The following is an 11369-nucleotide window of genomic DNA, read 5'->3' as shown; positions in this document are numbered from 1 at the left end:
GCGATAGATAGTAGTCAACCGCCTGAGCAAACTGAGCATGTTAGTACACGTCCCACCGAAAGGAAATTCATGCCATAAAGGGAACTTACAACTTGTGCTTGGTTGGGCACATGGCGCCCGCTGTAGGGAGGATCTGGCTCCACGCAATATCGTAGTTGTTGAGACCAGATAATTTGAGTCCCTTGACGAGGTTCGTGCCGTACGCGGCAAGCGGGTCGTTCTTGTCCGCCTTGCCTGTGAAGAGGCCGCGAATGCCGAGCGTCGTTGCCAACTTGACGTTCGTCTCAATCACCTTTCCGAGCGTCTGCGACGCCTCGCGCGCAGCCTGCCGCAGCGGGAACGACTTGACGGGGTCCAAATCGAAGAAGATGCCGACAAAGATGACCGCCAGCAGCTGGTAGAGCTCCTGCTCCGAGAAGACGCCCTTGGGGTTGGCAGCCGTCTTGAGGGGCAAGTTGAAGACGCGCGACGCGAAGTGGACGTGCGTGATATTACCAACGTCACGGACGAGGTCGACGTGACGCCGGCGGGTGTTTCCGAGGGTATAGGACTTCTCTTGGAGAAGCTGCTCCGTGATGTCGGCGTAGAACTTACGCACGGCGGCGTGCCAGTCGGTTTTGTACAGTTGGCTCGCCATGCACTGCTTCTGACCGGCGTGGAAGTCGGTGTCGCCAGCGAGCATGAACTTGTGGCCGCCCTCATCCATCTGAGCTCCCAGACCTTCGTGCCATGTGACGCGGTACGCAGCCTTGTTCTCCAGCACGTGCTGGGCTCCGCCGTAGGAGGTAACGTTGACGCGCAGTGGCGTGAATGCAGGCCGGTCAAAGTTGAACAGGTCGACGCGGCCCAGGTCCGTCAGAATCTTGTGATTCTCTGAGGGGATGACCATAGGATAGTGAGCATAGACGGAGTTGTGCTTGAAGTGGTTCGGGAATGCGCGGATGAACAGCTTGTAAAACACGCAGCCGTGATTTATCTTGAGGTCGTAGTTGGCCTCATTGAAACCCCAGTTGGTCAGATAACGCGGGTTGTAATCAGTCGTGTAATGTCTATCACCGCGGACGAGGCAGACGGCGTCTGAAAGCACGACACGGGAGATGGTGTACGTGGGGGCGATACCAACACCCGGCACCATGGGCGACTTGGCCTCCTCGGCAACGATACCGGGGTACAACTCGACGTTATCCGGTTTCTGATACAGGTTGCGCAGTGCCTCAGAAACCTTGGGGTCCGAGTTGATATCTTCAAACCTGTCGTACGGCTTGAGACCGAAGTGCTTGCGGAACTCGTTGAGCTGCTGGCATTAGTGAGGGGACAAAATGTGAGAGCGTGGGAAAAGCTTACGCCGGCGACGTTCCACTTTCTGGCTTGTAACATGCCTAGAATTTCGACTGGCCGCATGACCTTGGGCACATTACGTGCGCCGAACGAACCGGCAGGATCTTCGACCGACGCGCTGACGCAATCGACGAGATCGTCGTCACTAAACTTGCCGTTCTCGCCCCTCTTGTATCCGCCAAAAGTCCTCTCAATAGGGTCATCCGGGATGGAGCCTGGTCAGGTTAACTTTGGAATCCATGGTTCTGGGGAAAGACGTACGCTCGTATTGCATGAAGATCCTGCCCATCTCGGCGGGCGATAACTCCCCCTGGTGGCCGCCGAGAATCTCGCCATAGAACTGCTGAATCCACTTGTCATCCTTATCTGAGATGCACGAGTGCCATCGGTAGCAGAGGTTGAACTCGGCCGAGACCATATTGCCAGTTCCCGACTCAGCTCCTTCAGCCGTGTCAACTTGCATGCCTGACTCCTGCCTCGGGTCGAGCGTCCAAGTAGTGTTAGTGCGGTTCAAGTTGACAATATTGCGGACATAGTCCACAAGCGTGATGTTAATGTACAGTCCTGACGTGACGAGTCTGGCCGTCTGGAAGAGATCGTTGTCATACTTCTTCGACGCCGCCTCTGCCGCTTCGCCTTCGAGGAAAGGAGACGGCGGCGTGAATCGACCACCCTCGTTGATAGCTGCCAAATTCTCGGCAACATGGTTATGGAAGCGGTTGAACATGATGAGGAGTACGCTGACGGTAGGGGGCATGCCGAGGAGGCGCTTGTCGGCAAAACTATCAGCTTTGAGCTTACCGTCCTTGAAGGTGCGGATCGTGTCCTGCATGTCTTGATTGCTGCCGTAGAGGGGCGAGAGATCAAGATAGGACGAGGTTTTGGACTTGTTAATGTCACGGAAATCGGTCCAGAAAAGATCTCGATGGTGTCAGTTGGTTCTGTGCCGGGCGTTGCCTAAGGAGACGTACCGTGAATGATGATGGTTGCCCAGTTCCAGAGAATCGAGGACACATTGTTCGGGTGCTTCGTATACTCATTACGAGCAAAGATGGAATCAAAAATTAGCCCAGGGTCAGGCAGGGCCGCAAGGGTTGGCTTCTTGGGCGCAACAGATCGCGCATATGTCTGCCCGGCAGCTCCCAGCCAGGGGTAGAGCGGGTTCTGTTCGTGCTTCAGCAGTCTGGCCGATACTTGGAGGCGTGGGTGAACCTACGTTGTGCGAACCGTCTGCTCGGCGATACTTCCAGTCATCTCCGACGAACAGCAGTGGCGGGTGGTCAAGTGAGTCCCACAACTCCTCGATGAGCGTGTTCGTGAGCTTCTCGCGGAGGCTGGAGTTGTGTGGTAACTTTGCGACCATTTGAATGACATACTCCATGATCATGGTTTTGTCATCCTTGATTTTCTCGCCCTTGAGCTTACCCTTGATCATCGTTGCTAGTGTTTGAATGTCTATGTCGACATTAGCAGATGCGCAAGGTCCTAGAAGCCATGCGCTGTACCTCGCTTCCGAAGAACCTTGAGGTTCTGGACAACACCTGGGCGTGCAGGGACGATAACATAGGAACCATCGCCGTGATCTTTGGGTAGCGGTCGCTTGGAAGCTTTCCTTAACTTCATAAACTGAGCGAGCTTGCCACTCTTCTCGTCGTGACCGCCACAGACATCGTCACCAATTGGCTTGGCCTTCCTCTCAGCATTGCGGACATTGCCATTGACAGCAGGGTCTATGCGTCCGGGCTGCGTAGACGAACCGCTCGAAGCGTGCGACGCGTTTGAGTCTTTCTTCATGGCGAGACCGTGCGCTGGAGAGGCTATCCATTTGTTAGGTTTGGGGACATTTCCATCACGCCATGACATACCTTGACTGTATCTAACAGTGTTCTTTACTTTCAAGTTCACGACGTGGGAGGCCCTTGCTGATTATGACAGGTATTCGCTTGCGATGGAAGGAGGTGTAATAACTTCCGAAGTACGGCACCGATGTCCGTACGCTTCAGGCTCTGAGGACAAGGGACGAAGGTCCCAAGCGACCACGGCCGCCTATGCCCGGCCATATATACCAAAACAATCAGTGCCCATGCACAAGACATGATCTCGAGAACCACTCTACCTGCTGTGTACACAGTACTTGGCACCCCTCAACCTGGAAGAAGGGAGCCGGGCTGACTGAGACATCTAGAGTCCCCCATGCTTTTTGCTCCGTCCCACCCTCGAGGGACACACTTGACCGACTGTTGACCAGTAGAAAGTGCCGTCTTTGTAAAACATATCTTCTACGTGAAGGGTGCTACCCGGTTTGCGCAATTTGCGCTTGACCTCTGAACTGACGGCTGGCCACTTGGCACATAGCCAAGGACACAGATCTTCCTCGCTCCCCTCTCGATTGGCTGTCGTCGACCAGCCTAGACGGAGACGCTATTGGAGCTCCGGCGCGGCCCGCCTCAACTCTCCATGCAGCTATGCTTCAGCTCACGAGCGGCAGTTGCTCATTTCGACCAGCTGCGTGTGATGGTGGCTTGCGTGGCACGTAAATGACTGGAAAACGATGCTTGGTCAGTGTGCCCAGGCTAGCTTTGGAGCGCTGGGATGCTCCTCTGATCCGGGCGATCCTTGGTGATCTTGGTAGATCAGGACGTTCGCATCTGGACGGCTAGGAGGGGCTTCTGCAAGCCCGTAAATCTAGTGACGTTAGCCACATATTGAGCGTCGTGGGGGTCTGTATCTCGAGATTTCGTCCGAACAGTATCGCTTATGCTATGCAAGAACCAAATTGACAACGGGACCCGATGAATTCTTGAAGCTCGACAAATGTGAGACGCGTTACGACAAAACTGATGGGTCGGCGTGATCACAAGCTTTTGGGGATGTGAAGTGCAAATGTGATGTGCAGACGCTGTGCTCATCGGAGCTTCCACAGCGACAGGCCGACGGCCATGCATGCTTCTGCTTTCGCTTGATATGCTGCTCGTCGATGCATCCGTATGCCACGTTGAGCCAATAAAAGCACTGTGAAACCCAAGGGCAATGTCTATTGAGACTAACGTGACGGGGACTGGGACATGTGAGACCTTATTGCTTTTCCCCTGTAGGGGCCCGCCGGCAAGCATCGATCACGCACGGACGATGTGCTCCAGAGGGGTGCCGCTCGCCCTGTCAGGGTTCATATTTGGAGTTGTCAGTCGAATTACAGGCAATCAATGCGAGTTGGGTCCATGTTGTCGATGGGTATTGTCTCACGCGACTGGCTCTCGTGGCATGGCACCTTTCTCGCACGTTGTAGCACACGCGCCGTTGCTGCATTCCCAGAGTCAACGGAAAACGCCTCGCGCCCATCGGGTACAGGGATGGGCACTGGAATACCGCGCAATAGGGCAACGTCAAATGTCTGTGATGCTTGACGAAAAGAGGTCCCTGCCAATGATGTGAAGGCTCGGTGCTGTCCATGGGAGGGCCGAGATCGTGTCTAGCTCAGCCAGCCACACGCGCAGATCAGTTCCGGTGTATCGTAATGTCAGCGGTGGGGTCAGATGTCCCTGGTACGCGAGCCCGTCGTCCGCAGCATGGTCTCTGGGGGAGCATGCGTCCTGGTCAACAACCCTGGTATATCAAAGAGCGGAAGCCCGCCGTGCCGACTGGGAGCTTGCGCTACCTGCGGAAGCGAGGGATATAGCTTTCGGCAGATAAGCCTGCTCGCCACGGACGTTGTAAAGCGTCAGTCCTCCCACAATCCATCACTGAGCATGGCGCATGTTCTGGGCCAAGCTGGTACGCAAGCCAAGAGTTCAAGCGTGGCCATGGATCCGACGAATCCCACCAACGCCAGCCAGAATGTCGACAACTGGGCACAGGACCAGAAAACTGGTCCTGTGCTTCGACGGGACGGGCAACAAGTTCCACGGCGATGAAAGCGATAGCAACATTTTGAAAATTTTCCGCATGCTCGACAGTTCATCCGATGACCAGTGTAAGATTCATGACCCCGTTGTCCGTGTGTCTGACCACGATGGCTAATGCGAACGTAGACCAATACTACCAACGTAAGTTGACGCACGGGAGGAAGCGGTGTTGTGGTCGTGACGAAATGATGCGTCGCGGGTATTCAGGCCCTGTTGCTGACATGAAGTTTCAGCTGGCATTGGAACCTATGTGGTCTCGGAGAACATCTCCCACACAGGCCTTCGGTCAAGGGCTAGCTCTTGGTACCAGATGGCCAAGGACTCGGCCATTGGGTCGTCCTTCGACCAGCACGTGGTTGGTGGCTACCGATTCCTCATGCGCTACTATTCGCCCGGGGACGAGATTTACATGTTCGGTTTCTCGCGTGGGGCGTATGTAGCACGGTTTCTGGCAGAAATGCTCGACTACGTCGGCCTCCTTGCGCACGGCAACGAGGAGATGGTCATCTTTGCGTGGAACGCCTTTTCGCAGTGGCAATGCCGACGGGCCAACTCGACGCCGGAAGGCAAAGAGGACAAGGAAAAGATGTACAAGTTTCTGAAGGGGTTCCGAGAAACATTTTCGCGGCCAATTCGGCGGATCCGGTTCCTTGGGCTTTTTGATTGTGTCAACAGCGTGCCGCGTTTCGAGACGGCGTGGATGCAGCGCGACAAGTTTCCGTACACGGCTCGGAGCTCAGCCAAGGTAATCCGACATGCTGTCAGCATCGACGAGCGACGCGCCAAATTCAGACAGGACCTCATCTACCAAGAAAAGAAGAAATGCAAAAAGCCGAAAAAGGACGCCTTGGGCCACTCGCTGATGGAGAAAAATCCACTCAACGATAAGCTGCACGAGTTTCAAGAGAAATACCGGCCGGGAAAGCGCGTTGCACTCGATCCCAACGATATCCCAGGCAGTGCCGGTCGAGGCCGAGATGCGCCAAACGAGCTCCTGCCCGATGACGCGGATCACCCGGTGCGGTACCGGAACCGCTCTAGGTCGAGGTCGCGCGCTACAAGCCGTGGCATGAGCGACAATACATCATTGGCCTCCCGGGCGCCCGTGCCCGACGCTGGCTACGATTCGGACGACGATGAGCAAGACATCGATGAAGTCTGGTTTGCGGGCGGGCACGCTGACATTGGCGGTGGCTGGGATGTCATACCAGGTCAGAAGAGCTCCAGCCACGTGCCCCTCGTGTGGATGGTCAGGGAGGCGATGCGGGCTGGTTTGAGCCTGGATGTACGGCAGCTTGAAGAGATCGGATGCATCGAGTGTGCCGATGATCACGAGGGAGAGTGCGAGGCGGCGCCCCTGGGCATTCCCGAGATCCACATTGATGCGCCGTCTCCGGGTGTTTCTTCGCCGAATGTTCTCGAGCAAGATGTACAGGACGAGCCAGCTCTGCCGAGCGATGCGAGGTCCAAGTTCGAGGAGATGCTTCGAGATGCCCACTTGTCCGACCTTCACGACTCGCTGCGGTTCGGGCGGGGCGTACCGCGCCTTTCAGTCTGTGGTTGGCGGTTCATGGAATGGATGCCCTTCCGACGACTTGACCTGCGGCCTGACGGGTCATGGAAGCCGATCCGATGGCCGCTGCCCCGCGGAGAGGTGCGCGACATCCCAGAGAATGTACGCGTGCACGGAAGCGTGATTCGGAGGCTCGAGATGGATCCCACGTATCGACCAGGCAACCTCATTATTGGTGGGGGTGGTCGTGGCGTCAGGATAGCGTCTGAGAAGCATGGGATTGGCGAATGGATATGTGTCAAGGGCAAAGGGGATCCGGTGGAGGAGATATGGGTGAGAAAGAAGAAGAGCGATACGGGGGAGTCATGAGATGAGGATGGTCGGAGACAATCGAAGAGTGGTTGGGGGGGGAGGCAAGCAAGCGTTGAGATTGAGGCTGATGGAGATGCTTGCAACTGCTTCTTCTGTGGAAGGATCCACCGTTGTTGTGGTTAGCGCACCTACCCCGGGCAGCAAATACGCCGCAGCCGTGTTGGCATCGGACATTAAGCTTCCAGTGCCGGCAGCGACCGCCTACTCGATCCGTGGCTGACCAGCGATGTGCGCGCCACAATCTGACCCTGGTGGGCACCCCGCAGCAACAATCCAATGGCAACAGAGTCGATCGCTGGGATGTGAGCACGCAATCGACTGAGATGGGCGCCAAGAACGACGGATACGGGAGGTGGCAGGAACAGGCCTTGCTGCTTTAATACTGCTTGTAGGGCATTCAGTGCATGTGGCTCAGCTGCACAACAAATTTTAGGTCGTTTGTTGCCTTCACTTCACAACTCACGACTCCACCACTCTGAAGACTACCAGGAAGGACTGTCCGTCCCAAGACCGTGAAAGGATCGCATCTATCCACAGACTAGAGAGGGAGAGTACTGTGATTATTAAGTTAAATGGACCCGCCCATTGGTAAATTGGCATGTACATAGACACAGCAAACCTGGATGGAAATGGCACAATGATCAGGATATGAACGATCAGGGGGCAAAAGCAAAAACATACAACATCAGGGATTCGCTGGTGGTCACCCACCCAACTACTAGTCCGACCCTTACTGGCTTATCTATGGGAGAGCGGACGGGATCCCGAGTTCTCCAGTAGGTATGGTCGTATGTGCTTGATCCTTGTTGTTTTGCAACTGATGACAGGGTAAATTTGTGAGTCCTGATTTCTCAGCAAGGCGACAAGCTGGCATGATCAAGGAAGATCTGTCAACTAGGGGGAACCAATGCTCATGCTCCCAAACACAGCCTATACTTAACCCCCAAACCGCCCACCAAGACCCTTGGCCATATTGCTGATGACCACAGCTTGTTGTTCTACCGTATGTTTGGTTTGCCTGGTTTCAGGGGGGTTTTTTGTTTTTCATCTTGGCCTGGAGAAGGATACCCCCACAGCCTCTGTGTTGGCTGTTGACGGACATCGATGCGAAAAGATGTGGTCTCCTTGACACTAGCCCTGGTATTCCATGGCAGAATCGAGTCAAGTAGCCTGTATGGCCTGTGTGGCTGAGTCCTGACAAGGCAAAATCGTCTCTAAAGCGGCGAGGACGCTAATACTTCATCGTGCATGTCACTGGCTGGGGTACAAGCTAGCGGCTTGGCGGGTCCTCCTCCCGAACCTACGCGCCTCAAATGATTGATGCCCGCCTAATTCCACCCATTCTTGCTCCCAAACACAGCCCATCAACAACGAGCCATGTCGGAGTCTGCCTGGTCCCCCGCGAAGGAAAAAACTTGTCCAACATTGGGACTGTATTGACCTGCCCTTTCTGGAAGCTCTTTGATAGGCCCGGCTGATCCTTCGACGCATGACTCTCTCCGCGTCGAGCAGGGATGACATCAGAAACACCACCTTGATCCTGGTTCTCGCGCCCCAACCTGAGCCGGAGCAACGACTGCTCACCACTCACGCTTCTTCCTTCACGGGCTGCTGACAGCTGACGGCTTTGGCCCAGGTTCTGCCGCTGCATAGCGGGTGACTCTTGGCTGTTTTCTCGAACCCTGAGGACTTCAAGCCCCCAATCCTTGATCTTGCGCAACGTGGCACAAGGATGGCGTGCCTAGGAGATCACATCCGTGTCCGAGTATATATGATGACCGTTGCGCCGTCGGCTGGTCGGAAAATGACCTGATCTGCTCCTCTTTCTTGCGAGCATTGTTATCCGCACAGCTCAAGTAGCTGTCGCGCCTGCCCACACGGGTCTTACGAGGTGATTCTGCGCTCAGGTTCCCCTCTCTCCGCCTCACCCATAACCACCATCGTATCCCTTCCCCTTCGAGTCGACAACCCCGACCAGCCATGGCCGACAAGAAAACCACCCCCGAGCCGTCGGGGCTGGAGCCTGGTCCGCCCGCCTACAACTCGGACGAGAGCGATGGCAGCACCAGACACCGTGAAGTCTATGCCTACACTGAGGATCGCAAGATTGGTATCACAGGCGCTGTCTTCCTCATCTTGAACAAGATGATCGGTACCGGCAGTATGTTGTTCAATCGGCACGTCGCTCCGTGATTTCGAGCTTACCTGTCCCAAGTATTTTCAACCCCCTCTGGCGTCTTCGCGGCGACCGGCTCTGTTGGCATCAGTCTCATGCTCTGGGTCATTGGCGGAATCCTCACAATGTGCGGTATTAGTGTGTTCCTCGAATTCGGTCTCGCGATCCCCCGATCTGGAGGCGAAAAGAACTATCTCGAGCGAGTGTACCGTCAGTGACTCTGCCTACCCCCGTCACTGAGGCGAAACTTGGTCGCTTACCCTCACCAGGTCACCCTAAATACCTTGCGACGTGTGTTCTTGCCTCGCAGATGATCCTGCTTGGCTTCTCGTCTGGAAATTCCCTCGCTTTCGGTCGATACGTCCTCTTCGCTTCCGGCAGCGAAAGTCCCGATGGCTGGGCAGCTCGGGGCATCGCCGTCGCCTGCGCGACCTTTGCGACCTTTCTTCACGCCGTCGCGCCCAAATGGGGACTGCGCCTCATCAACGTCCTCGGCGTCTTCAAAGTCGTCATCCTGCTGTTCATTGTCTTCTCGGGCTTTGCCGCTCTCGCTGGCCACCGCCGCGTCCCTGATCCCGACAACTTCAGCAACGCGTTCCGCATCGAAGAAGGAGACGGATACGGCAACGGCGGTGCCTACGGCTACGCGACCGCGCTGCTGCGCGTCGTGTACAGCTACAAGGGATGGGAGAATGCCAACTACGTCGTCGGCGAGCTGAAAGACCCCAAGCGGACGCTGTCCATTGCGGCACCCCTCGCCGTCGTCGGCGTGACGATCCTCTACGTCCTCGCGAACATTGCTTACTTTGCCGCCATTCCCAAGGGCCAGCTCGCGACGTCTGAAGCCCTTGTTGCTGGCGTTTACTTCCGGAACATGTTTGGTGACAACGCGGGCACGCGGCCCTGCCGGTATTTGTCTGCATCTCCAACCTCGGTAACGCCCTCGCCGTCAGCTTTGCCCACGCCCGTCTCAACCAGGAGTTTGCCAGGGAGGGCCTCCTCCCCTTCAGCCGCTTCTGGGCCTCCAACCGGCCCTTCAACGCGCCCGCCGCCGCCCTGTTCCTGCACTGGATCGTCACCGTCATTGTGCTCGTCGCGCCGCCGGCCGGCCCCGCCTACAATTTCATCGTCGATCTGTACACCTACCCCGGCCCCTGGGTCCTCACGTTTGTCTGTGCCGGCCTTATTTACCTGCAGTGGACCGAGAAGGAGAACTGGTCATCGCCGTGGCACACGTACCTGCCCATTTCGGTCTTGTATCTCCTGGCCAATGCGTTCTTGTGCATCGTGCCCTTTATCCCGCCGACGGGCTCGTCGGATCCGGACGGATACCCGTACTACGTTTTCCCTGTCGTTGGTGTCGGCGTTTTGCTTCTCGGTGCCTTTTGGTGGCTATGCTGGACCAAGATTTGGCCGTCCATCGGGGGGCATAAGATTGTGGCGGAGAGGGAGTACGATGAGCAAGGTCACGAAGTCATCAGGTACAAAAAGATCAGCACGCGAGGGCATGTTGGTCCGGTAGAATAACTTTCGCGAACTGCATGATGGGCTGGTTGACGGTGTGCATTAAAAAGAATTTCAACATGGTATTTTCTTTACAAGTGCATGGCTACGCTGCTGACTATCGGTGCATTAGGCACGGCCCTGAGATGTGCCATCCTCGGGGCCAGGGAGACCCTCCTCGTCGCCGGGCTCGCGGTAAGAGCCTTCGGGCTTAGCGGAGCGTGTGCGTTCATCGATGATGTTGTCAGGGTTGATGGCATCCTTGTCGTCGCGTTCTGGTTGTGTTAGCACGCGCATGGTCAATTCGCAGCGAGCGACAACATACCAAGCTGCGCGTCAGAGTCGGCAGTGTTCTCGTCGATGGGGTCCTCGATCTTGGCGTCGTCGGACTGGACAGTGATGGGCTCACGGGCCTGGCGCGAAACGTACTCGTCGTCCTTGACGTCGACGCCGGCATCGTTATTGTAGCTGTCAGACATGATTTGATATATTTAAGGCTCAAAGCTGCGTGTTGGATTGTTCAACTGATTCGATTGACTGAACGCTGACTGATTTTAGTTGAGTG

At 56.0% G+C, this 11369-nt stretch overlaps 4 protein-coding genes across 4 annotated transcripts in view; 2 read left to right on the top strand and 2 right to left on the bottom strand.

The window, feature by feature from the left end:
- The window catches only part of VDBG_03337 (linoleate diol synthase), a gene marked incomplete at both ends in the record, with an annotated part of 3821 nt that extends 689 nt beyond the window's left edge, over positions 1–3132 (bottom strand). Inside the window, 6 exons of the mRNA XM_003007152.1 lie at positions 90–1294; positions 1345–1553; positions 1600–2259; positions 2310–2502; positions 2555–2793; positions 2844–3132. Of these exons, the coding sequence (XP_003007198.1) occupies positions 90–1294; positions 1345–1553; positions 1600–2259; positions 2310–2502; positions 2555–2793; positions 2844–3132 (2795 nt within the window). The remainder of the gene's footprint in view (positions 1–89; positions 1295–1344; positions 1554–1599; positions 2260–2309; positions 2503–2554; positions 2794–2843) is intronic.
- A 2040-nt stretch (positions 3133–5172) lies between these two features.
- VDBG_03336 (conserved hypothetical protein) lies at positions 5173–7505 on the top strand (the record flags this gene model as incomplete). Its single annotated transcript, XM_003007151.1, has 4 exons — positions 5173–5332; positions 5367–5381; positions 5474–7086; positions 7227–7505. 4 exons carry the CDS (start codon positions 5173–5175, stop codon positions 7503–7505), a joined length of 2067 nt encoding a protein of 688 aa, XP_003007197.1.
- A 1600-nt stretch (positions 7506–9105) lies between these two features.
- On the top strand, positions 9106–10828 carry VDBG_03335 (high-affinity methionine permease; the record flags this gene model as incomplete). The annotated part of the gene is made up of 4 exons (XM_003007150.1): positions 9106–9286; positions 9341–9439; positions 9517–10177; positions 10255–10828. 4 exons carry the CDS (start codon positions 9106–9108, stop codon positions 10826–10828), a joined length of 1515 nt encoding a protein of 504 aa, XP_003007196.1.
- A 105-nt stretch (positions 10829–10933) lies between these two features.
- VDBG_03334 (predicted protein) lies at positions 10934–11283 on the bottom strand (the record flags this gene model as incomplete). Its single annotated transcript, XM_003007149.1, has 2 exons — positions 10934–11079; positions 11130–11283. 2 exons carry the CDS (start codon positions 11281–11283, stop codon positions 10934–10936), a joined length of 300 nt encoding a protein of 99 aa, XP_003007195.1.
- Positions 11284–11369: the final 86 nt, after the last annotated feature.

Source organism: Verticillium alfalfae, genomic scaffold, assembly GCF_000150825.1.
Source record: "Verticillium alfalfae VaMs.102 supercont1.3 genomic scaffold, whole genome shotgun sequence".
In the NCBI taxonomy this organism is placed as follows: Eukaryota; Fungi; Ascomycota; class Sordariomycetes; order Glomerellales; family Plectosphaerellaceae; genus Verticillium; species Verticillium alfalfae.
The sequence above is the reverse complement of the archived record's forward strand: the minus strand, read 5'-3'. Positions and strand labels throughout refer to the sequence as shown.